Source organism: Dryas octopetala, chromosome 2 (genome assembly GCF_963921425.1).
Source record: "Dryas octopetala chromosome 2, drDryOcto1.1, whole genome shotgun sequence".
NCBI classification, from domain to species: domain Eukaryota; kingdom Viridiplantae; phylum Streptophyta; class Magnoliopsida; order Rosales; family Rosaceae; genus Dryas; species Dryas octopetala.
The window spans coordinates 29,470,041-29,494,938 of record NC_141367.1 but is presented as its reverse complement, the minus strand read 5'-3'; the positions used below and the strand labels follow the sequence as shown (position 1 = coordinate 29,494,938).

Here is a 24,898-nt window from a genome sequence, read left to right as displayed (position 1 = left end):
AGTTAATATACTGTATTTATATTTGGAATTCTATTGTTGTATTGTTACATATTTGAAATTCTAGACTCCAAGTAAAGAATGAAATATTAGATCTTTGCCAATGTTTAGATCTTTGCTCAAGCAAACAAACCTGCACTCTTCTTTCATCATCAAAACAAGGATTAAGTACACGCATGAGTCATGATTGATCTCTTGGGTAAAAGCCTAAGTTACGTTTGGAGTACAAAATAATTATTGGCTCACATACTAGTAGTTTAAACTTTTGATCAGAATAATGGTAAACTAACCATTTCTAACATGCCACACGTACTCCACGTAACTTAACATAATTAATGTATGTGTTTGGCCTAATTGAATCACGCATGAGAGAATTTGTTAAGAATATAGAAGTCTCACATAAATTTGTGTTGTTATATTAGAAGATATAAAGTCTAAAATCTCTTCATCCATTATCAATTAATTTTAGATTAAATGTTCTAATGTTTTTAAACGTACTTTCACAAGTACACAAGCTTGTAGTACTAAATTTAAACAACAAAGAGAATGTGACCGTTAATTACCAGTGGTTTGTAAAGTAGCACTTAAGCTTTAAATTTAGAATCAATATCATTCTAATGGAGAAGAGCTGGCTAACTTCACAAACTAGAAGAAGCTGCACTCTTTACTGCTTTGTATTTTGACAACTTCTTATTATAATTAAGATATATAGAAGGAAAGCAGCTTGTACAACTGACCCTTAATTACATAGGAAATAATCTGATATTGGTGATTATAGATTTATATGGTTTTTAACATAAGATTATTGGGGGTACGTACTATGATCACGTTGGAAATATTCAATAATATATCTATATATGCAGGTTTTAGGTAGAACTGTCGATTTTGAAGGTAATACAAAGGCAAGACGTTGCACTTTCATAGTACTTGCCCTACAATTTTTATTTTCCCATCTCACTCATTCAGCCATTCCCTCTGTAAAGATTTCCAGCTACCCACTTACTTAAGCCCAGTGCTGTGTACCTGTCACTGCAATAAAATATGATCAATCCAAATCAGTCCTTGTATTAGTCACGTAGCCAAACCCATTTTTATCAAGCAAAAAATCCCACCTAGCTTCACATTTCATATTGGGACTGTGACCGGGCAATGGACATAGCTAGACACATAGTTTCCCAAGTGGTCACACATCCATCTCCTTTGGGCTTTGGCTTTGGAAACAGAGTATCAATTCCAAACTCAAATTTATTTTTCCCATATAATTAATAGCACTAGTTAACATATCAACCCAATTGCAATATGCTGGAGTGTGCAAATTTTACAAATTGCAGCACTATTATGTTTAACGAATAGCTGGCCACGCATGCATGTGCATACAATATAATACTCATGATATATATAACATGTGATCTAAAACGAATGAGGTAATGAGTTAGGATTAGACTAAATCGATGGTTTGATTTCCTTAAAAAAAAAACATTATATATACTCATATAAATTATATAATGATATCCGAAAAGCGGTCCATGATTAGGATGGCCACAAATAGTAGGCTAGATATGTAAGATGGTACGAAAATATGATTGTTTATATTGAAGTGGTTCTAATTGATTTAAAAGGGATTTGCTAGCTAAGCCTAGTGTGCTTGCAAGTTGCAAGTAGTACCAAGTCCACATCCATATATTAAACACCCTTTGCCCAGTTATAAAACAGACGAGATTAGTTAGGCACTTGATCATGTAGATAACTCTTTCATTTTGTCACCATATATACTAAAAGTAACAGGATCCTTCGTAGCTAGTTCTTTGTGTTTATATATAAAATGCAGCAACTTTTCTAACATACGTAATATCCCATTAAGCCATTATCAAATACAAACTCTCTCAAAAGTTTATGCTTCAACTCCAACCAAACGTTGTAACCTAGATATATCAATTTGGATGCTACATTTTGAGAAGAAGATCGAAGAAGCAAGTTAATATATATTCAAACATATACCTAATATTTCATTATAAGATGCAATGCATCTTATATCTTAAGTTTTCAAAGTTGAATGGTTTTCGATCGAACATAATATTGCAGTTGTGATTAAGTTTGAAACCTGTTATTTTCATCTATTATTTCTTTGTTGGTTTGTACGGCGAGAGTGGTCCAATGTAGAAGTCAAACTCTTAACGATTATGCATATTTAGCTATATAGCAATCTCAGCTGGGCACAGAAAGATTCCATTCTGTGTACCCCTCCTTCCTAGTCGCGTAGAGTCGTAGAGTAAGAGCCATATATGTAACCAAAAGCCAACAGGGATAGACTGGCATGTAAATTTGATCCAATAGTTTTGGGTTTTGAATTTTTGATGATGAATAAGATCTGTGGGTGGGCCCAAACAAAATCTGAGCTTTGAGGCAAATTTCCACAAACTTCAATTTCCCAATAAAGCACTACTACTCCTTGGTGCTTGACTGGGTACTGCATATATATGTTTTCTAGTACCCCTAGCAAACTCTAGCTGATCGAGTAGGTGTCCCAGTCATGGTTGAACAAGAATATTAATATTGATCATCTCATCAATTTGTTTGTCAGTTGGAGATCATACAAATCAAATCCCTTGATTTGTAGGACAAGAAGGCCCAATATTTTCAAAAGGGTGTGTCCCCATGGTGGGACAGTGCTCGATCTTCAGCATATCCAATCTATATATCTTTCTATGTGTACGTCTTTGTCAATTACAAATATAAGAAGAAATATATTCTCTGATATTCATTTGGGTGATCTCCAGCCGAAAGTAAGGTCCTATAAGAATATTAGTGTCCCTAAAATTTGAATCAGAGGAGCTGAAAATTGCAGAGTACATGTTTAGAAAGTGCAACATGGACCTGCCAGATTAGAGCCTTTGGCCTAATCACTTTAATCTTAAGCAATGCTGCTCTTTTTTTGGGTGGTAGGGGACTGGGGAGGTCGTAAAGCTGCTTTTAAAGTACTTCATAAAAATCAATCTCTTCTCAGTTCTCGGCAATTGCATACATCTATACAATTCATTTTATTTTCCTAAACATATTTTATATATGATGGCTTCAAAGTTCAAACCTCCTTCTCGTGTTGACTGTTGGGTTGTGGTCAATGACTCAATGGGGAGGGGGGGACCCATTGAGGTTTCATATTAGACACGGGGTCCGTCACATTATGTCCGAGAGGCCCATACCAGATATTTGACTCTATTGGGCTTCCTTTGGGCTCTTCCTAATTCCAAAGGCTCTAACAAGTAACAAGTAAGGAGAAATTTTCCAAGGTCAGAGGGTATTATTGGTTGACCAACTTCCAACTTTAAACTTCTAAGTAAAAAGGTGACTGAACATTTCATTATATTTGGAATTTTGGATGGAATGTTAATTCCAGTGTCAAGTTAACCAAATTTGCTTTGTCATTAAAAAATAAAAATAAAACTATGGGAGTGTTCAGTAATAAGTATTGTATTGGGTGGAATTCCTCCAAAACAATTATTATAAGGTGGGATCGGAAGATCCTGCACCAGAATGAACCAAGTATTATGGTGAAACAATAATAATGAGGTTTGTGGGCTCCAAAGTAAAAAATGGATACCCTTGGGCCTTGGGCTAAACATGGGCGGATCTAGAATGGGGAACAATTGGCCCACTGCCTCCATTGGATTAGGACCCATTCAAGACGTACGTCTGAGAATTGCGAATGCACCAATAAATGAGGTTCCAATTCTCGAATCCTAAAATTTCAAAAATGATATGCAAGGGCCGCAAGGCATATAATAAATTAGTGGATCCATCCCTTTTTTTAACTGAAAAAAAAAGGTACGAAAGAGGTTAAAGGAAAAAAGAAATGGAATATTTGAACTCTGTCCAAGCATATTTATGAAATTATGATTATATTTTTCATGGTAATTTTGATTGGACATTAGTTTGTGAAAGGAGATTCTAATTAAGTAAAATATTTTTATCTTTCATATTATATATATTGACGATTAGACCAGACGTACGAACAGTGTAAAAGATGTTATATATATAAGAGCTGTAAGAGGCTGGATGTCATGCTCATCATATGACCGTTGACAACTATGAAGAGAGGAAGAGGGAGAGAGAGAGAGTTGAGGCCATAGACAGAGAGAAAGATAAGGTTGTATGATGGAGCTGTTGGAGTCGATTTCAACTCCAATATGGTTTTGGTCACCTAGTTGCAGCAGGAAACTTGCAGTTCAAGCATATACCGAGAATTCCATAAGGATTACACCTTGTGGCCCTATATGGATTAAGTGTTAAAGGTAGATAGAGGCTAAAAGGGATTCCTAGTTATTATAGGACAATGAATTAGTATACTAAGTGAATAAGGATATCCTAATGAGTTTGGTTATGGGATTCGAACTCTTAGGATAAATCAATATGTATATATTAAGCATAGATCCCTTTACACACAGCAAGTACACAAAAGGTCCTACTCCCCATTACGTAGACAGTGTTAAGGCGCTGCAGTGTGAAGAAGGTCTAGGCTTGTTTCTGTTTCGACAAAAATGGATGCTGCTATGGTGAATTCAGGTTAGTGTTTCAATTCATATCAGCCTACAGAATTAACATGTGGTATCAGAGCATGGCTGTATGTTTAGAAACCTTAAGTAAAATTGACAATCTGATTATATGAGAGGAATCATATGTTAAAGACCACTGTATGCATATTTTTGAAATCGAATTTCTCTGTTCAATCTGTATTGCCATGAAAATCATATTTTTCTGTACTAACAGTTTTATGCAGCAGTTTTATTATGTTTGTTTTGGGATTTTCGATTCTGTAACTTGTAGTGTTGCAAGTAATATCTCCTAAAATCAAAACCTATGAAGAATGATCATTTATCTTATTGTATTATCTGAGATATTGTATATATATATGTAAACTCAGGCATGATCAATGTTTTGGAGGGTTCTTGAACTAATTAGGCAAGCAACTCGCAGCCTAGTTAACTTGAGAAGTCTCCAAAACAACAGGTTGTTGATCAAATTGCATGACCAACACATGACAGGTGAAGCACTTATCTGCTCATAAGTGATAATTACTTCACTGTGGTCAGTGTGGTGATGGCTAGCATAGAAGATGAATTTACATGGACTATTAAAGGATTTCCTTCTGTCCATCGATGTGGGAAGTTCTTTATAAGGCAGTACATGTATATTCATAATCTAAGTGCTATAGCATGGTTTACTCTCAGCCCATAGGTGTGAGTCGACTGTGTTAGTAAAGTTTTTTTTTTTTTCTTGGGGATTAAGTTTAACACTTAGTTTTTAAATTCTCAGTTGTAAATTCTTCTTTGAATTTCAATTCCATCCAAACCTTGACTGGTACCAACTTCAAGAAGTGGAAAGCTGATTTAGAGATTGTTCTTGGACTGATGGATTTGGACTTGGCACTAAGGGAAGAGGCACCACCAAAGCCAATTGAGAATGGAGATGAATGGATTGATCCATCAACAAGGGCAAAATATGAAAAATGGACTAAGGCTAATAGAATGTCAATTCTGATCATGAAGAGATCTATGTCTGATTCTGTCAAAGGAGGCATACCAGAGTCAGATAATGCAAAGACTTATCTTGCATCGATTGAAGCTAAGTTTAAAGAGTCTGACAAGGCTGAAATCTCTAATCTTATGAACACTTTGTCATTACACTACTAGGAAGTACCCCATTAGACATCAGTGGAAAACTGATGTCTATTAGGTTTGCGACCGATAAGGGCAGACGTGATATCTAATGTACCCTATTTTCAATATCGGTTTTTACCCGATGTTTATAAAAACTTAGACATCCTATTTGTTTAATTTCCGATATTGTTAATACATAATATATATCGAATTTCCAAGTTTCCGCTATCTATATGCATGGATTCCGATATCTAATGTACTTTCAATATCATTAGTTTTTTAAAAACTGACATTAAAGTGTGTATTATATATCGGTTTAGTTATATTTTTCGATATTGTAAACTCAGCAAAAGCTATGTTTGGTAAGTTGTTACATCACTTTTTTTATTAAAGCGATATTTAATATTGTTAACACATCAGAGTTTTAAATAAAACCGATATATCTATATAGATTAGATATCTGTTTGTCCGTTGTTTCAGATATTATAAGTCTTTTAAATATCATGTTTGAGCTACCATGTGATATAAAAATTATATTAGATATCGCTATTATTTTGTTTTTCGATGTATATGCCTGTATAAATATCATGTTTGAGCTACCATGTGATATAAAAATTATATTTGATATCGCTATTTTTTTGTTTTTCGATGTATATGGTTGTATAAATATCAGCTTTAAGATATTAGATATCAGTGTTGAACGGATATTGTAAATGTTTTTTAATTAAAAAAAACAAAATTAAAATGGATTGTTAGATATCAGTTTTTCCTGTCAAATATTTGATATCAAAATTCGAACATGCAGCATCCAATTTGTGCAATTTAAATGCTTCCATCAATTTCATCCAACATTCTCATACAATATTTCCAACATCCAATTTCAACCATATTCAAGTTAACAAAAATAAATTACAAATCCCTCAACAAGTAGGGATAACCCTAGCTAGCTAATCCATTTTTAACCCCCTAAGAAACTTCAAAAATCTGCACAAAATATAAGGCATGGCTAGTTCTAAATTATGCACACTAGTTAGCTAGCTAGCTAGTTCTAAATTCTGCCTTTTCCTCTACAAAAGATTGGAATGGCAGCAGTACTAATACCATATCCACAAAATGTACGTCAAAACAGTATACCAACATGCATGTCTAAAAATAATGCTCGGTGACATAGTCTCCCCACTCAACTCGGACTTCATCAATTTGGGCTTGGGTGTAACCAGACCGCTTGTTCTTCGCCTTAGACCACTGAAAACATTAAAGACAAGTGCATGATCAGCCACCAAAAGATATGCAATTATATATTCAAATGATAAAAGTTATGGTCTTGCTGCAATCCCAAAACCTATACATGGCAGAGTGCAAATAATATATATAAGGCTAGCTGCATGCTATCAGAGCCACCTAGACATGCAATTGTTCAAATAAAGAAGCTAGGCAGCTGATAGCAATCCCAAAATCCAAAAGGAAGAGTTGCATGTGATAGCCCCCAGCAACAAGCTTAAGTACATGTGATGGTCCAGCAAGCTTTAAAGTTCAATTTACCAGATTTACAACAACCAAAACCATATCCTAGTTTCCTATCAATCCAAAACCAGTTTCAACTTTAAAGATTGAGAAAGCCATATCCAAGTTTCCTATAAATTAAGCTGCATATCCATGAAATTAAAAAAGTCAATTGCATGCAGTTGGAAATTCTAAAGACAAGGGGCAGTTCCAAGTTCAACATGCAAAGTTGCAAACATTCATGCAAAGGACAAATATATGCAGGGCAGTTCAAGCCAATCATACAGCATATCCAAAGGCAGTACATGCCTATATATATAACTTCAAAATCTCCAAAATAACAGATTGATGACATAACCAAAACAAAAATGCAATCAAAATTACATCGGATAATAATTTATATATACTGAAATAGTCAAAAGAATTCTAACCATGGTCTCAAAGGCAAGGTTTGTGTCCTCAATGATCTCTTTCATGTACCTCATCACATAATATGCACATTCAACACCACCTGGTTGTTTAGGACACTACATACAAGCAAAAGACAGCACACATAGAGTTATATATAACAATGGCATCCTTAGTCCAAATCAGAATGACATAAGTCGCTTAAAAAACTCAAGTATAGTACATAGATCGATGCTTACAGCGAGATTCTTCCATTGTGGTGTTTTTCTGCCTTGCCTTCCCGTAACGCCATTGAATATTTTAATGGCACTTGATCACCACAATTTAAATTCAAGTTATGCTCCATTATCAAAGAACTATGCATATTGGTAAATTTATGAGGGAACAGAAACTTACGTATTCACCACTTCCACCCATTCTTGGTTACGAGTCAGTTTTGGAAGAGGATCCATGATGTGAACCACGTCTTTTTCCTCGCTAATGATAGTCAAAATCCAATGGTTGCTACCAAATAGAACGATTATTACCATGGCATGTATGGGAAGCATATATACAAATAGCATTACAAATGACTGACATTCAGGTTCACCAAATAAATACCCTTACCTAGAATTGAACGGCACTAAAAAGACACGGTCACATTTTCCTTGCTGGAACCTGTCTGCTAGGTACTTTGATCTATTCTCTGAATTTCCAATTCCCACAGAGACACGTGCTGGGTCCACAAAACCAACCATTTCAGCCATGTTGGATTCGATAAGCCTATCGTACAGGTACCTAACAATTTTCAAGCATCCATTTGTATCACAACAGTTTATGAGGAAAAAAAACAATGTAGATGAATCAAAGAGTACACTGACCTCATGTACACAACTATGCAGGTTGCTGAAAGTTCCTCCATCCTCAATACTGCAGCTATATCCTCGTACAAGATATAAAGTTTTCGGACAGCTCCAAAGACTTGTTCCTCTATGTCAACTGTGATGGCCTTTCCACTAGAGACCATCTTTTGTAATGCTAAGCGATACAGCAACTTGCATTTGTTCGGGACATTCTTTTCAAGTGAATCCTTCTTGAATAGCTCCTTCGCCATGTTAGGAACATGCTTCATCTGTTTCTAGGGTATCAAATACAAACAACCAGGTTAGTTTCAAGCATGTAGCCTGAAGCAATACCATAGGTGAGGCAACATTTACCTTTTCCTTCATGCAAATAACAAGTTCTTGGGGCCACGCCACGTGACTGCCAACAGCCTGCCCAACTGTGATTAATTCGTCTCGCACAGGAATTGGCAGCAAAGCATCTTCCTTGTCAGCAATGTCAATGCCAACCCGCATGTTTCCCTCACCCAAAGGAACACCATGAACTGTGTCCGATTCCATATCAATTACTGTACCGTATGCAACAATGTTGCTGACATCTCCCACAGCCAATTTGCACGATTTCCCCTACATAAATATAAAAAATCATGGGGATTAAACCTCCACTAGTATGGACATGTTGATTTATTTGTCTTAGATCTAATAATATGAAAAAGGGCACCAAAGATTCATAAGTTACCTTCATTGTTGCCAAATTCAGCTCTTCAATATCAACTACATCGACATCTTCCTTTTCGACCTTTGCCTCGTACAAACAGCTGGCTTTATCGGAAACATTCCCTGTACCGGGAACCGGCATTGGTGTAGATGGTTCTGCAGCCTTGTTCTTTGCCTCCTCCAATTTCGCAATTCTCTCATAAAGCTCCTTACATTCCTTTTGCAACATAGCCACCATCTCAGTCTTTGTCATCACATCCTTTGGCTGTCTTGGAATGTTGAAGTACACCGAAAGAGGGACGTTCCCCCCCACAGCCCTTACCCTACCTCCATGCTCCGGAGTCTCTAAAGCCATGCTTAGAACATCATTAGAGCCTTCGACAGTCAACTCTCCAGCTTTCTTTTTTTCCAACAACTCATCCTGCCAAAACAACAAGATATATCAAGTATCAATTAAGCATATCTAAAAACAATTTATTATATATCAAATTAATCCAAACGACACTCATTCACTTGCTTACTATGACTTTGGCCACCTGATCCACCTCTTCATTCATGTGGCCAGTAGAGTCCTCCCTAGCTTTCTTCCATAGGACAGATCGGTCTAGCTCAGATTCTTCCATATTCTTTTTCCTCTATTCAGCATAAAATCACATGGTTAGTCCAACCGAATTCCCAATTGTTTAGACACAATTCAAATAGCCTTTACCAATTCTTCCTGCAAGCCAATGTATCCTTTCCTTGACAACCTATGAGGATACTTCCGTTTTGCAGTTCTCTGACTTTGAGCTTCGTGTAGTGCCTACAATGTCAACACGTACCTTTTGATCATCCCCTAAATGGAAGCTATTAAACACATATGTACCAGAAATGTCAAAAGAAAACTAGCATATCTACCAGAAACTTGTCTGTTAATCGGCTAGCAACAAAAGCAGTCCAATGCTCTTGCTCAATGAAGTCATACTCCTTTGGTCGGGTCTTTAAAGCTTCCGGATCGTCTTTGAATGGCAAAATGTACTTGGTGGTTAATGCAGTCTTGAAAGATCTCCATTTGGTGCCAGCAGAGGACAGCACCCACTTCTTGCTTTCTGGTGGTAGATCAAATGCAGCCTACAATGAAAAAAATACAAAAACCCTTAGTATGCACTCTATAGGTTTCTGCTTAATCACATATGTATAAATAACAGCTGCATGCTTGTAATTATCGTTATAAATAACACCTTTTCCCTTTTATAACCAAGAAGAGTAGATATATTTTATCTATCATGGAGCTGATTTCTTCCCCTTCTACGGAAAACTTGGAATGAACCATTTAGCTATCCATCAATTTCATTAGTTTATATAGTAAGATTTTCTTAAAAAAATGTCCAATTGAAATAAAATTTTGATATTAAAATGGATATGTAATTAAGTGTGGAACGAATGTGCACATGTGTTCATAATCAAAATTATCAAAATAAGCCATTTTTACAATAATTCCTATACAGTGAAATGTGATTAGCAAGTGAAGAAAGATTAAATACAGATATAACAGCTCTTAATTACCTGTACATCATCCCAAATTTTATTTTTTTCGTCCTCTGTCACAGCCGGCCAGTTATCATACGTAATCGGCACTGATTGCCTTGCCACAACTCCTATGTAAGAAGCCAAATTCGGACGCGCGTCTCCTACTGGCACTCCATATGGATTGTACTCCACTTTCAGCTTCCGACCTAAAGCTTTCCTAACAATGATTCCATGCATCTTTGTAACACCGCGAGAGGATCTGCTGGTGCCTTCATCCGTAACGGTTGCCTTTGAAGTCGAACACTCCTTGGTGGAGGCATTCTTGGCCTTCAATACTGCAGCTTTCTTGGCCTTCAATACTGCAGCTTTATTGGCCCTCAATAGTGCAGCTTTCTTGGCCTTTGACTTTGGTGTGGATACCTTTGACTTTGGTGTGGATACCTTCGTCTTCCCCTTGGGTGTCGAGGCTGCCTTGGCCTTGGATTTCTTTCCTTTTGGTGTTGCCATAACAAACTCCTAGACCTGAAAATTACAACAAAGGGTACAATCAAATTCATTAGCACACAGAAATACATTAGCACCTAAGCTGGGTTACACAATGATCATAACAAGTAAAACAATTCATAATACAAATTTTAAAATACTGAATTTAATAACAAGTTAACACAGTTAATAACAAGTTAAAAATAGGGTTACCCATTGAAATTCATGTCAAAATAGGGTTACACAGTGTTACAAAGTGATCAGAGCAAGTAATACAGGTAAATTCAAATTAATTAGCACACTGAAATTCAAGTTTGCAATTCATAATCACAAATAAAGTTTACAACCCTCACAGCTAATTAACTATCCCCCTTGCATCCTGCCAGCTGGCTTTTTGAGTGATCAATCCATACACCCTCACAATTATCCCTCTTGTAAGTGTTAGCATCCTCCCCCATGATATCATCGAAATCCTCAGCGGGTGGTAATCCAAGGCTAAAAGATTGATGGTCAACAATGGTGTCCCCCAACTCATCCTCTTGAGCACAATCAATAAAGTCTCTATTTGGGGCTGCAAGCACTACTGACCATCTAGAGTCCATGGGGTCTTCTACATAAAATACTTGCTTCACGTGGGCAGCCAAAGCAAACACATCTCCCTTATGACCTATCCTATTAAGGTCAACCAAAAGGAACCCTAGCTCATCTTTTCTAATGCCCTTGTTGTTCTCTACCCATTGACATTTAAACAAAGGCACCTTGAAGTCGTTATAATCCAGCTCCCATATTTCTTGGATTACACCATAGAAAGTCATATCTGTGTAGACCGGATTTTTATCTTTCGCACTTGCCACTTGCATTGTCTTTGCCACCAAGCTCACCCCACTGTTTTGGACAGCGCGTATAGAATCACGTGCCTTTGTGTGATAATGGCAGCTCCCAATCTGGTAGCCCTCATACTGCAGCACACTCATAGGTGGACCAAGAGCTAGCCGCCTCAATGAGGTGGTTATGTGACTGGCTCCATGATTTATTAACTCTACCACCTATATGAACAGATTTAAGGGGTCATTATTACTCAAAAACGGAAACACAAGACCAAATATGTCTATCAAAAAGTGCTGTTAAAGGTAACAAAGTGATACCTTATCACGCAACCAATTGCTAAATCTGCGGTTGTGCTCTTCTAGCAGCCACTTTTCACTTTTCTTTTTACTTGAATAAATAGTATTCAAGTAGGCCTTGTGCAATCTATAAATAGATTACAATAATTACAACATGTTAATAAATTGGTATAAAAAACTGCTAAGTGTTTAAATAACAGAATCAGCGAATCTTACTCGGCATAAGGATCACATTCAGAAGAATTCTCCAAAACACACCGGTGAGCTTGTTCCCATTCTTCACGGGGTACTGAAACTACCCTACAACCTGATAGAGGTCTACTAGTGTTTGGGTCACCCATGCGCGAAGAGGGAATACCAATTGCATTTAGCCCGGATAAATACTCTGAGCAAAAATCCATGGCTTCCTCACCAACATAAGATTCAGCAATGCAGCCTTCCGGACGATGACGGTTTCGGACATAACCTTTTAACACTTTCATGCCTCTTTCAAATGGATACATCCATCTATACCAAACCGGTCCACACAATCGAACCTCTCTAGTAAGGTGCACAGTTAAATGGACCATTATATCAAAAAACGAAGGAGGGAAAACCTTCTCCAGCAAACACAAGGTGATAACAAGATCGGATTGAATTTTATCCAACTTGGACACATCAACCACTTTGGTGCAGAGGGCATTAAAGAAGAAACACAACCTAGTAATAGCATATCTCACATTCTCGGGCAAAACCGAACGTATGGCAATTGGTAGCAATTGTTGCATCAAAGTGTGGCAATCGTGAGACTTAAGACCAAAAAGTTTAAGCTCTTCCATGGACACGAGGTTCTGTACATTTGAAGAGTAACCTTCCGGGACCTTGATACCCAAAAAACACTTGCACATAGCTCGTTTCTCATCCCGAGACAGCGTATATGGAGCTGCAGGCAGAAATGTCCTTTTCTTCCCAACTTCTGGTGCCAAGTCTAATCTGACCCCCATTTCCACAAGATCTAAACGGGCAGCCACCCCATCTTTTGTCTTCCCTGGAATGTTTAGTAAAGTCCCAATGATACTGTCGCACACGTTTTTCTCAATGTGCATTACATCGAGGGCATGCCTTATATAAAGAGTCTTCCAATACTCCAAGTCAAAGAAGATTGATCTCTTCTTCCAACATGGAGCATGGCTTTCACCACCTAAGCTGCTTTTTTTCTGTTTCTTCCCAAAGATACAATTGATTTCTGATACTTTTTCTAAGATGTCCTCTCCACTTAGAGGTGTAGGAGCCTCACGATCGTCTTGCTGGTTATTAAAAGCTTTCATTTGTTTTCGATATGGGTGGTCGCGTGATAAGAATCTTCTGTGGCCCTGAAAACTGATTTTTTTACCATGCTTCAGCCTAATAGAATCTGTGTTTTCTCCACATATCGGACATGCCTTATACCCTTTCACTGAGGCCCCAGACAAGTTACCATACGCTGGAAAATCATTGATCGTCCATAGAAGTACGGCCTTCAAAGTGAATGTGTTTTTTCTGAAACCATCGTACACTCCATCAATTCCATTCCACAATGCTCTCAAATCTTCAACCAATGGTTCTAGATACACATCTATGTCATTTCCTGGCTGCTTAGGACCAGAAATCAACAAACTTAACATCATAAACTTCCTCTTCATGCACAACCACGGAGGAAGGTTGTAAGTCACTAAGATCACGGGCCAACAACTATATCGGCTACGGTTACTATGTGGATTTATCCCATCAGCCGAAAGGGCAAGCCTTAGATTTCTAGGCTCCAAAGCAAAATCTGGCCACTTATGGTCAACCAACTTCCAAGCTGGAGAATCAGCTGGATGACGCATCATGCCGTCAGTCACCCTCTGATCGGCATGCCAAGTTAGGTTCTTTGAAGTTTCACAAGATTTAAACATTCGTTTAAACCTTATAATAGGTGGAAAGTACCACAACACTTTGGCTGGCACCCCTTTCTTCTCAACCACTTCCTTGGTTACCTTCCACCTAGAGAGGTCGCACTTGGGGCACCTTGTTTCATCTTCGTACTCCTTTCTATATAAGATACAATCATTCGGGCAAGCATGTATCTTCACATACTCCATTCCTAAAGCAGTCAATGTCTTCTTCGCCTCGTACGTAGACAAGGGTAGCACATTACCATCTGGCAGCATATCTCCAAATGCGACCAAAAAATCAGAGAAGCAACTATCAGAAATCCCATGCTTTGCCTTCAAGTTGAACAATCTGACCAATGCAGATAGCTTGCTGTACTTATCACAATCAGCATATAAGGGTCTCTCTCCTTCCTCAATGAAACTCCTAAACTTATCTGGATCATGATCGAAATTATCAAATGCTACTTCGCACATATCTACTGTTTCGGACCCAAGAAAACCGTTGTATCTTTCCTCATCTCTAGTTTCACCATGCCATATCCACGTCGTATACCGTTGATCAAATCCATGAAAATACAAATGCTCCCTTACTACTGCAACAGTATACTTACTCAAGTTGACACATCTCTCGCAAGGACAATGAATGTACTTACGATTGCCATTATTGGCTAATCCAAAACTCAAAAAATTGGCAACTCCCACATCATATTCCTTACTCCTTCTATCAGCTTGAATCCATGTTTTATCCATGGATATAACTGATATCAACTTCACATAAAGAGATAGCAAATTAATTCAATATAAAAGGTTCAAGATGCAAAATCACAACCCACTAAGAAACAACCAGGTTATAAGCGTATTTTCCCTAACATGCAATCAAGAAAATTCACGATTCACAAATTTTAAAGCATTCATAACACACAAACATGCTATTCCTCACATGAAAACATGCAAACTAGCAAATTTTTAAGGTCCTAACACACAAACAGACCATACCATAACCCTATTTTTTTTAACCTGGAAACTAGGAATCAGCTATAGATCGTTAGCTGATCACCAAATATTCATATATAGAAGTTTGAAGAAAACCCATGTAAGACCACTTAGATTCCAGATAATCTTTGTTTAATTGACTGTTGTATATTTTCTTGCTGCAGGCTTTGTATTTAATTTATTATGACTGCTATATACCACATTGTACAGAGATTTATATGTTAAATTTCCATATGTTTTGCTTGTTTTAGATCGACCATGCTATATATATGTAGTATGTACCATATACTGGCCTCTATACATAATCTTAGATTAATTTTTGGGAACTTAATTGGATGCATATATGAATTATGAATGAAGCAATATATATTGGTTTCATACTTCTTTCATCTTCGAAACTGCAGTGACTTTTGCAAAATAAAGAATCAAATTTTCATTTTATTTCATCTAGCTAGTAGATATATATTGTTGGGTTTTCTTGGAAATTGCATATTTGCACCCAAACAAAAATATGGGTTTCATAAAGCTAGCTGAATATTACCATTGGAAATTGAACAAAATTCGAACAGCTAGCAGGTGCACAGAATACAAGATGATCATGATATTGCTAGATGTATTGAAGTGATCATTTGAATGAGTAGTTACTTAATTTTAGTCACTATGTGATCAGATCATAGAAGCTAGCTAGGCATTAAGTGAGGGACAGTGACCAGTACTTGTTAATAAGGTACATATATAATTAAACTGGGCTATATAGCTGGTCGATCAGCTAATTGAGTGCATGCTAGCTGCTTGTGCTTTTTAGACCCCAAATTTGAATGCAGAGTGTAAATACCCATTTACTTCATACAACCACCACCATGCAATCAATCTATCCTAGCTTGTACACAAGGCAAGGGAATATATATATATGTTGACTACTGTTAGCTACCAAGGGTCAGGACCACATGAACCACAATACATCTCCATAATTCAACCGCATGAAATAATATTGCAGCTAGCTATGTCAAGTTGTACCTTATTTTGAATCTGATATATGCATGTTTTAATTTTTTTTGAACCTGGGAGGGGTAATGAATTAAATTATAATTTATTAATTATTATGTGTCAAGGGTATAACCATGAAAGCAGAGATCTTGCTGATACTGTAGTACTCTATCTGTGGAATTACTTGCAAAGAAAATGAAATGAGCTACTAGAGAAACACAATACACAAGCTCGTTATCACAATACAGCTATATAGCTAGAGAAAAGGCAAACCTTATATAGCTCGTTATCACAATACACTCGCTGCAGCTCGCTCAGGCTCACAAGCTCCCAAGTCGAAAGCAATTGTACACCTACCAAAGCTCCTGTGGTGCTGAAACCAAAAGCCAGAATTAGCACAAATAAAAACCCAAACTTCCTAAGTTAATTCACAGAATCAATCATGCCAAGAAAACCACAGAATAAGCCCCTAATTAAAAGAAGCAAATGAAGCATTAAGCCCACAAAAAATTAACGCTAATTTGAAGAAACAAATGCACCAGATCCCTAATTTCATGAAGCATACGAACCTAGCTAAGAAATCCATAATTTGAAGAAAAACCTAAACAATAGAAAAGCCCAATTTTGAAACCCTAATTTCAGTAAAGAGAGAATAGGACAGAGAGAAAGAGAGAACCCAGGATGAGATAGAGAGAAGATCGAGGACAGAGAGAAAGAGAGAACCTAGGACGATGACTAATCTTACCTTTTGGCTGCAACCCAGGACGATGAGTGTGGCAGAGAAAGCTCTTGAGGGCGGACGATATGGCTAAGGTCAACTACGCGACGATGACAAGGCCGGACTGTGAGAACGGCGACGCCACGATGAGGGCGTGGGTGAGAGAGAGAGAGAGAGAGAGAGAGAGAGAGAGAGAGAGCTCGGGGTGAGAGGAGTGTGAGAGGAGTGTTGAGCTATAGTGTTTCTGTGTTATTGTGTTTGAGAGGGCGGGAGTAGTGTCGGGTCTAACTTAAGTCAAAACACTTAAGTTGGAACCAAAATTTTTATATTTGAATTTGAGCTGAAACAATTAATATCAGTTTATAGTTTAGATATCGGTTATTGTAGAATTTTAATTTTTACCCAAAAATTTAGATATCGAACCTGAAAACTTGGCGATATATAAATGTATTTAGACATCATTTTTAAAAAACTAAAAATCCAACTGATATAAAAAACTTTGACAATATCAATTTGTGTAAAACCGATATATTTTTAGTGATGTCTAATGGGGTACTTCCTAGTAGTGTTAGCTAAATATGATGGAGAAAAGAGTGTTAAGGAGCACATCATGAGCATTATTGAAGCAGGAACCAAACTGACAGAATTAGAAGTGCCTATGAGTGATGCTTATCTGGTTCACTTGGCCTTGAATTCACTGCCAAGTGAGTACACACAGTTGAGGAGTAGTTACAATACTCAGAGGGAGAAATGGAGTTTAGATGTTTTGATAGGCTTTTGTGTAAATGAAGAAAAGGAGATTAAGAAAAATAAGGCTGAAAGAGTTGTGAATTTTGTGCAAGATTCTAAGGCATCAAGCTCTAGGAATGGCTACAGAAACAATGGTAAGGCTGCAGCAGCAAACCTTTCCAATCATCAAAACTCTTCCAATTCTCCACATCGACCTAACAACCCTCAGGCTACCAAACCAAATGGACTGCAATGCTATTTTTGCAGAAAATTTGGTCACCTTAAGAGAAATTGTATCAAGTATAAGAAGTGGCTAGATAAGAGAAAGGCTAAAGGTAATTTTAAACATGCATTAGTATGTTTTGAATCTAATCTAGTTAATGTTGCTAGTGATTTATGGTGGCTTGACAGTGGTGCAACTATTCATGTTTCCAATACACTGCAGGGGTTCATAAGCAAGAGGGTGCCAAGCAAGGATGAGGTTGCTGTGTTCGTAGGCAATGGAGTCAAGGTGGAAGTAGAGTACATTGGAGTTGTCAGATTGGAGCTGGAATCGGGATTTATTTTGGACTTAGTTGATGTAGTTTATGTACCTTCTATGAGAAGGAATTTAATTTCTATTAGTAAGTTGATTAGATCCAGTTTTAGGTTTGTATTTGACAAATTTGGAATTTCTATCTATAAGGATGATGATTTAGTTGGCAAAGGTTTGGTTTGTGATAATTTATTTAGTCTTTGCTTAAAGGAATCTAATAATATTGTCTGCAACACAACTATCATTGACAGAATTCTGCCTAAAGAAACCTCATCTAAGCTTTGGCATAAAAGGTTAGGACACATTGGACATGAAAGGATGCAAAAACTAGTAAAGAATGAAGCCTTACCTACACTGGACAGTCAAGTTGATGAATTCTGTATTGAATGTATAAAAGGAAAAATGGTAAATAACAGAAAGAAAGGTGCAATTAGAAGTGAAAACCTGCTTGAACTCATTCATACAGATATTTGTGGTCCATTCCCTAAGCCCACACATGATGGTTTTCGATATTTTATTACATTCACTGATGACTTCTCACGTTTTGGTTACATTTATCTCTTGACAGAGAAGTCAAGTGCACTAGAAGCTTTTAAGATATACAAGGCTGAAGTGGAAAACCAATTAGATTTGAAAATTAAAATGGTGAGATCTGACAGAGGGGGTGAGTATTATGGAAAATATACTGAGGAAGGCAGGAACCCTGGACCCTTTGCCAAATTTCTACAACAAAATGGCATAGTTGCACAATATACCAACCCAGGCACACCCCAACAGAATGGGGTATCTGAAAGGAGAAATCGAACACTAATAGAGATGGTGAGATGTATGACATGCACTAGTGGCTTGCCTGATTTTCTGTGGGGAGAAGCACTTAGGACTGCAAACTATATTCTAAATAGAGTGCCCTCTAAAGCTGTAACCTTGACTCCATATGAGTTGTGGTTCAAAAGAAAACCAAGTTTTAACCATTTTAAAATTTGGGGATGCAAGGCAGAAGCAAGAGTGTATAATCCTGCAGAGAAGAAGCTTGACTCTAAGACTGTGAGTTGTTATTTTGTTGGCTATCCAGATAGAACTAAGGGTTTTAGATTCTATTGTCCTAACCACAGTACAAGGTTTGTTGAAACAGGGAGAGCTAAGTTCCTAGAAGACCCTGGTGCTATATCTGAGAATAATGAATTTGTTTTTGATGAGTTAGAAGAGCCTATAGCCATGCATACTGCAAGAGGAAGAGAATTAGAAAAACCTGTTGATATAGCAGTCTCTGATTTAAGCATCAACAAGGAACCTATACCAAACCAACCATTAGAAACAATTAATGATCCAAAAATCGTAGATAATAATGTTTCTGATGATGTAACTTCAATGCAAACCAGCAATGCAGTCATAAGAAGATCAACTAGAGTCAGGAAATCTGCATTATCAAATGATTATGTTGTTAACTTGCAGGAATCCGAGCACCATGAGGAAGGTCTTAATACTGATCCTTGTACATTCAAAGAGGCAATGACAAGTGAGGAAAATGAGCACTGGTTAGGAGCTATGAAATCAGAATTGGATTCAATGAAGCAAAACAAAGTTTGGGAATTAGCTGATTTGCCAAAAGGGGCCAAACCTATAGGAAGCAAATGGGTTTTCAAAACAAAAAGGGATTCGAAGGGGCAGGTTGAAAGGCATAAGGCCAGACTTGTTGCCAAAGGATTCACTCAAAAAGAAGGTGTGGATTTCAAAGAAACCTTCTCACCAGTTTCCACCAAAGATTCATTTAGAATCATTATGGCCATGGTTGCACATTTTGACTTGTTTCTGCACCAAATGGATGTTAAAACTGCATTCTTGAATGGAGATCTCTATGAGGAGATTTATATGAAACAACCAGAGGGTTTCATTCAAGAAGGGAGAGAAAAGTTATTTTGCAAACTCAAGAAGTCAATCTATGGTTTGAAACAAGCATCAAGACAGTGGTATCTTAAGTTTGATGAAGTGATTCAATCTTTTGGTTTCTTTGAGAACCAAGTGGATGAGTGTATCTATGTTAAGGTTAGTGGGAGACATTTTGTGATTTTAGTATTATATGTAGATGACATTCTGCTAGCTAGTACTAATTTGACTATGCTGAATCACACTAAAACTTTCCTATCTAAAAGTTTTGATATGAAGGACATGGGAGAGGCTGCATATGTGTTAGGCATAGAGATTACTCGAGATAGGGAGAAAGGGATACTAGGTTTATCTCAAAAAGGCTATATAGAGAAGGTACTGAAAAGATTTAATATGAGTTTTTGCACTGGTACAGATTTGCCTTTGGGAAAGGGTGACAAATTAAGTAAGAAACAAGCTCCAATTACTGACCAAGATAAGCTAGAAATGCAGTCAAGACCCTATGCTTCACTTGTGGGAAGTTTAATGTATGCTCAAGTCTGCACAAGGCCAGATATAGCTTTTGCCATTTCTGTCCTTGGAAGGTTTCAATCAAATCCGGGGATGGCTCATTGGGTGGCAGCTAAGAGAGTGATGAGATACTTGAAAAGAACTAAGGATTACAAGTTGTGCTATAAAAGGAGCAATGTATTAGAGTTGATTGGATACACTGACTCCGACTTTGCAGGATGTCCAGACTCTAAAAAGTCTACTAGCAGTCATGTTTTCCTATTTGCAGGAGGGGCAATTTCATGGAAAAGTGTCAAGCAGTCTACAGTGGCATCTTCAACCATGCATGCTGAATTTGTTGCATGTTATGAAGCTACTATTCAAGCTGTATGGCTGAGAAATTTCATTTCCAGCATGAGGATTTTAGAAAACATAGAAAGGCCTGTTCAAATATGGTGTGATAATAGTGCTGCTGTAGATTTCACCAAGAACAACAATAGGTCAGCTGGTACTAAGCACTTGGACTTGAAATTTTTGTTGGTAAGGGAGAAGGTCAAGTCAGGATATACTCGAATTGACCATATTGGTACTGACATGATGCTTGCAGACCCACTTAACAAAGGCTTGCCTAATTCAGTTTTTCATAAACATGTGGCCAACATGGGATTGGTTTCTGGTTTTGATATGCAGAATTAGTGGGAGTATTGTTGTTTCAGCCATTTCTTTGTTCTTTTTTTGGTTAGTCATTAAAGTTTTTGGATGTTTGAATAATTTTTAAGGAATTGTAGCTTGTCTTTTTCTGGTTTAAAGTTTATGAAATTGATGTTTCAGTTTTGACAGTTTTTATCTTACTGAATAACAATTTCATATGAGGAATATAAGTTGCATTATAAATATGGTTGTCTCTTTAGAGACATGAGGCAGATTTGTAATATATATATATATATATATATCTGATCAAGGAAGGATCTGGCAAAATAATTGTGTTTATTATGCATTTCTATATGCATTCGGGTGACACTTCAAGAAACACATTCATTATTTGTTTTTTCATTGTCTTGTTGGAGTTTCATGTGGTTATGAGTACTTGTATATGTAGTTTCTAAGGCTCAGGATAACATAAGCAGTCCAAAAGTTTTTGAAGCTCTGTACAATAACTCATTTCTGACAAGGGACTTGTGGGAATCATAATTCAATGGAATTCTTGCGCACTAAAGGGTTGTGCTGAACTGCATATGCATCTATTTGACCAAGTAGGAGAATGTTGGAGTCGATTTCAACTCCAATATGGTTTTGGTCACCTAGTTGCAGCAGGAAACTTGCAGTTCAAGCATATACCGAGAATTCCATAAGGATTACACCTTGTGGCCCTATATGGATTAAGTGTTAAAGGTAGATAGAGGCTAAAAGGGATTCCTAGTTATTATAGGACAATGAATTAGTATACTAAGTGAATAAGGATATCCTAATGAGTTTGGTTATGGGATTCGAACTCTTAGGATAAATCAATATGTATATATTAAGCATAGATCCCTTTACACACAGCAAGTACACAAAAGGTCCTACTCCCCATTACGTAGACAGTGTTAAGGCGCTGCAGTGTGAAGAAGGTCTAGGCTTGTTTCTGTTTCGACAAAAATGGATGCTGCTATGGTGAATTCAGGTTAGTGTTTCAATTCATATCAGCCTACAGAATTAACAGGAGCATCCATTATTAATTAGCAGTTGTTCATCTCGAAATAAAATTATTGTAAAGGAGCCCCCATAATCCCATATATTTAGAGGGAGTTAGAAAGCAGTCATGGCAGCTACCTATACTGAGTGCATTCATGCATAGCTGGGCTTAATCTTTGGGGTTTCACTAATTTCTCGCACATCCTTATCTCAAGTCTCAATCTCTTTTCCAGATTTCTCCTATATTATCACATAAATATGGAGCATATTTATACAATGCTAATAATCATTTAATTTAATATATGATACTGAATTACTGTTTTAATAAGAAAGTCATGAACAACAGTTATTGATAAAAAAAATGTAACATACGATTGAATTGGTATTTAATTGGTATCCATGGAAGGGTCTTGGCGGGCCTATTAAACTCTAGAATAGTCTTAGAGCAATTCAATCCAAGTTTGTACCGCTGTACGTATCTGTTCTATTTTGAGCTTTGATTATAATACCATCAGTCGTATCTTGGCAGCCTATGCTATATACATATATGCAACAATAATGCTGTGTATGACTGACCACTGGAGAAATCAATTACTAGATATCACGAGTTTGTTGGGCAGCTACAGCTACATACTAATGAATATGTTGTTACCACTGCAAAGTGCAAACTGCAAACTGCAAAGCAGGTGTAATGGAATGGTATAGCACTATAGCCAGATGACCCAGTAGGCTATTACGATTAGCATTGACGTGACAAGAGAATGTTGCTCCAAAACTGCCATAAACTATACAAACAATGACAGCCATGTGAATGTATATCATGTAATGTAATTTTTCTATTTCTATGGATATTCAGAACAATCATCAGCCAGAGAAATCCATACAGACCCAATCAAATTATTGAATAAGAAGATCCTAAAGGACTGTTACAACCATTGATTAGGATGGACCCTACAGCATCAATCAACGGTATCTAACAAGGCTCCATTGAATAGATTCAAAGATAAATGAGGCAGCTGTGTTTATGGCCATGCAATACAAAAGAGGGAACAGACTCACAAAGTGAGAACTTTTGTCAGCTTGAATTTCCCACAATTACCAAATTCACGCGCATCATTCCAATCCAACCCAAGTCCTTCCATAAACTCCATTCTTTATTTCTTGACCGGACCTATAATTGCCCAAAATCTATGCCCCCACCACTGTCTTTTTCTAGGAGAATAACAGACAAGCAAGAGTTCAAAAATATTTTTTCTCATATATTGTAGAACCAAATAATTATTAAATTCAAATTAAAAAAATGGAAATCGGAGTTTGGACTCGGCACCGAGTCACGGGCTCGTTTCGTTTTGTCACGGTAGTGCGCAGCCATGACGTGAAAATCCGAGCCGCGACCTGTCCCTGTCAAACTCGAACAAAAATCCTTGTTGCATCAGATTCCCTATCACCCCAAAACCTGACCCGGACTCGACGGGTTGGATCGCCAAGCACTTGACCCGGTCCGCTGTCTCTATGAAGTAGCTACTCGGAGGCGGCGCGAAAACTGCCTCCCCAACGAGTCTGAAACTCAGCCTGGGTAGACTCGGCCTCGCCACGCCCGACACGTTGACGCAGAGATCGAAGCCCGGAGTCGCCTCCGCTGGGCTCGCGAGCCTCATGCTCCGTTTAAACGCCGTTAAGATGACACGGTAAGCCGGCTCGGGTAGGAAAGTTAAAGTCGTTCCTGAGTCTATGACGGTGCCGCCGTTACCAAACTCGTCGAGGGACCAGACGGAGGGGCGAACCGGTAATTTTACGCCGTTGACGGAGACGCTCTTGATTCCAATGTAGTAAAATGTAGGTGAGAGAGAGTTCAGTTGCAACGGCGTGTAGCTTATTTTGGAAACGGCGTCGTTTTTGGAGGAGCCTCCGATTCTGAGGTAACTCGTCGGAGGCGGGGAGAGAGTGTAGTCCTTCAGACAATACGAGAACTTGGTCCCGAACCGGCGGCCCAGTTGGGACGCGAACGAGATGGGCCCTCTACCCAGGCCCATGACTCCGTGGGCCCCATTGAAGCTGGCACCGGTCACACTCGGACCCGAAACTTGAAACCCGCAACCGAACGCTAAGTTCCCGAGCTTGGTTTGCGTCCCGGAGCTGGTGTTCAACGTCGTCGTTTCTTTGGAGAAGAAGCCGGAGGTCTGGGACCCGTCGGAGTAGGCGTACTCGTAGCGGCAGGGGCTGTGGAGCGGGGTGTGGTTGCACCGACTCGGGTCGGGTTGAGGGACGAGTGCGCAGGCCGGGTCGTAGCAGTGGTAGGGCGAGAATGTGGTTGAGTGGCGAGCGAGGAAAGCTGAACCGGGGCCCCGATTGGTGCAGTTTCTGCAGGCGGAGCACCGGAGCCACACCAGATCGCTGCCGGTATCGGCGACGAGTACGAGTCTCTGGGGAGGGGTACCCAGACGGAGATCGACGAAGTACTGGCCGGAGCCGGCAGAGGCGCCGGATATGACGGGGGAGCTGATGGCGCCGGCACGGCGAGAGTGGAGCAGGGAGAGACGGTGGGTGTCCAAAGAGAGGGCTTGTGAGGGCGAACGGGGCTCCTTGTGGAGAAGAGGTAGTTGAAGGTATTTTAACTTAGTGGGTTGGGAGTTGCAGAGGAGGTGGTGGTGTGTGAAAGTGAAGAAGACGAGGAAGAAGAAGAAAGAGAGTGGAGAGAGTGACACCATTGTTGTTGTGGTTGCAAGGAGAGAGAGAGGAAATGACGACTCAATGAGAGTGAGGAGGACAGTTGGGTGA

At 38.3% G+C, this 24,898-nt stretch overlaps 4 protein-coding genes across 4 annotated transcripts; 1 reads left to right on the top strand and 3 right to left on the bottom strand.

The window, feature by feature from the left end:
• Positions 1–4,532: 4,532 nt before the first annotated feature.
• Positions 4,533–5,684, top strand: LOC147295390 (uncharacterized). Its single transcript, XM_086231256.1, has 2 exons — positions 4,533–4,557; positions 5,308–5,684. Exons 1-2 carry the CDS (start codon positions 4,533–4,535, stop codon positions 5,682–5,684), a joined length of 402 nt encoding a protein of 133 aa, XP_086087382.1.
• A 1,113-nt stretch (positions 5,685–6,797) lies between these two features.
• On the bottom strand, positions 6,798–16,505 carry LOC147295388 (uncharacterized). Its single transcript, XM_086231255.1, has 13 exons — positions 16,365–16,505; positions 10,646–11,131; positions 9,998–10,210; positions 9,810–9,902; positions 9,622–9,735; positions 9,123–9,521; positions 8,759–9,010; positions 8,423–8,679; positions 8,169–8,339; positions 7,959–8,066; positions 7,802–7,871; positions 7,586–7,681; positions 6,798–6,896 (listed from the first exon to the last, which is right to left on the bottom strand). The coding sequence occupies exons 2-13, from the start codon at positions 11,114–11,116 to the stop codon at positions 6,798–6,800; spliced, it is 2,343 nt and encodes a 780-aa protein (XP_086087381.1). The 5' UTR covers positions 11,117–11,131; positions 16,365–16,505.
• Positions 11,452–14,600, bottom strand: LOC147295389 (uncharacterized). Its single transcript, XM_086231254.1, has 3 exons — positions 12,433–14,600; positions 12,238–12,343; positions 11,452–12,138 (listed from the first exon to the last, which is right to left on the bottom strand). Exons 1-3 carry the CDS (start codon positions 14,583–14,585, stop codon positions 11,452–11,454), a joined length of 2,946 nt encoding a protein of 981 aa, XP_086087380.1. The 5' UTR covers positions 14,586–14,600.
• Positions 16,506–22,986: 6,481 nt separating the features above from the next.
• On the bottom strand, positions 22,987–24,869 carry LOC147295387 (Eukaryotic aspartyl protease family protein). Its single transcript, XM_086233284.1, has one exon. It carries the CDS (start codon positions 24,826–24,828, stop codon positions 23,473–23,475), a length of 1,356 nt encoding a protein of 451 aa, XP_086089410.1. The 5' UTR covers positions 24,829–24,869; the 3' UTR covers positions 22,987–23,472.
• Between the last annotated feature and the right edge of the window lie 29 nt (positions 24,870–24,898).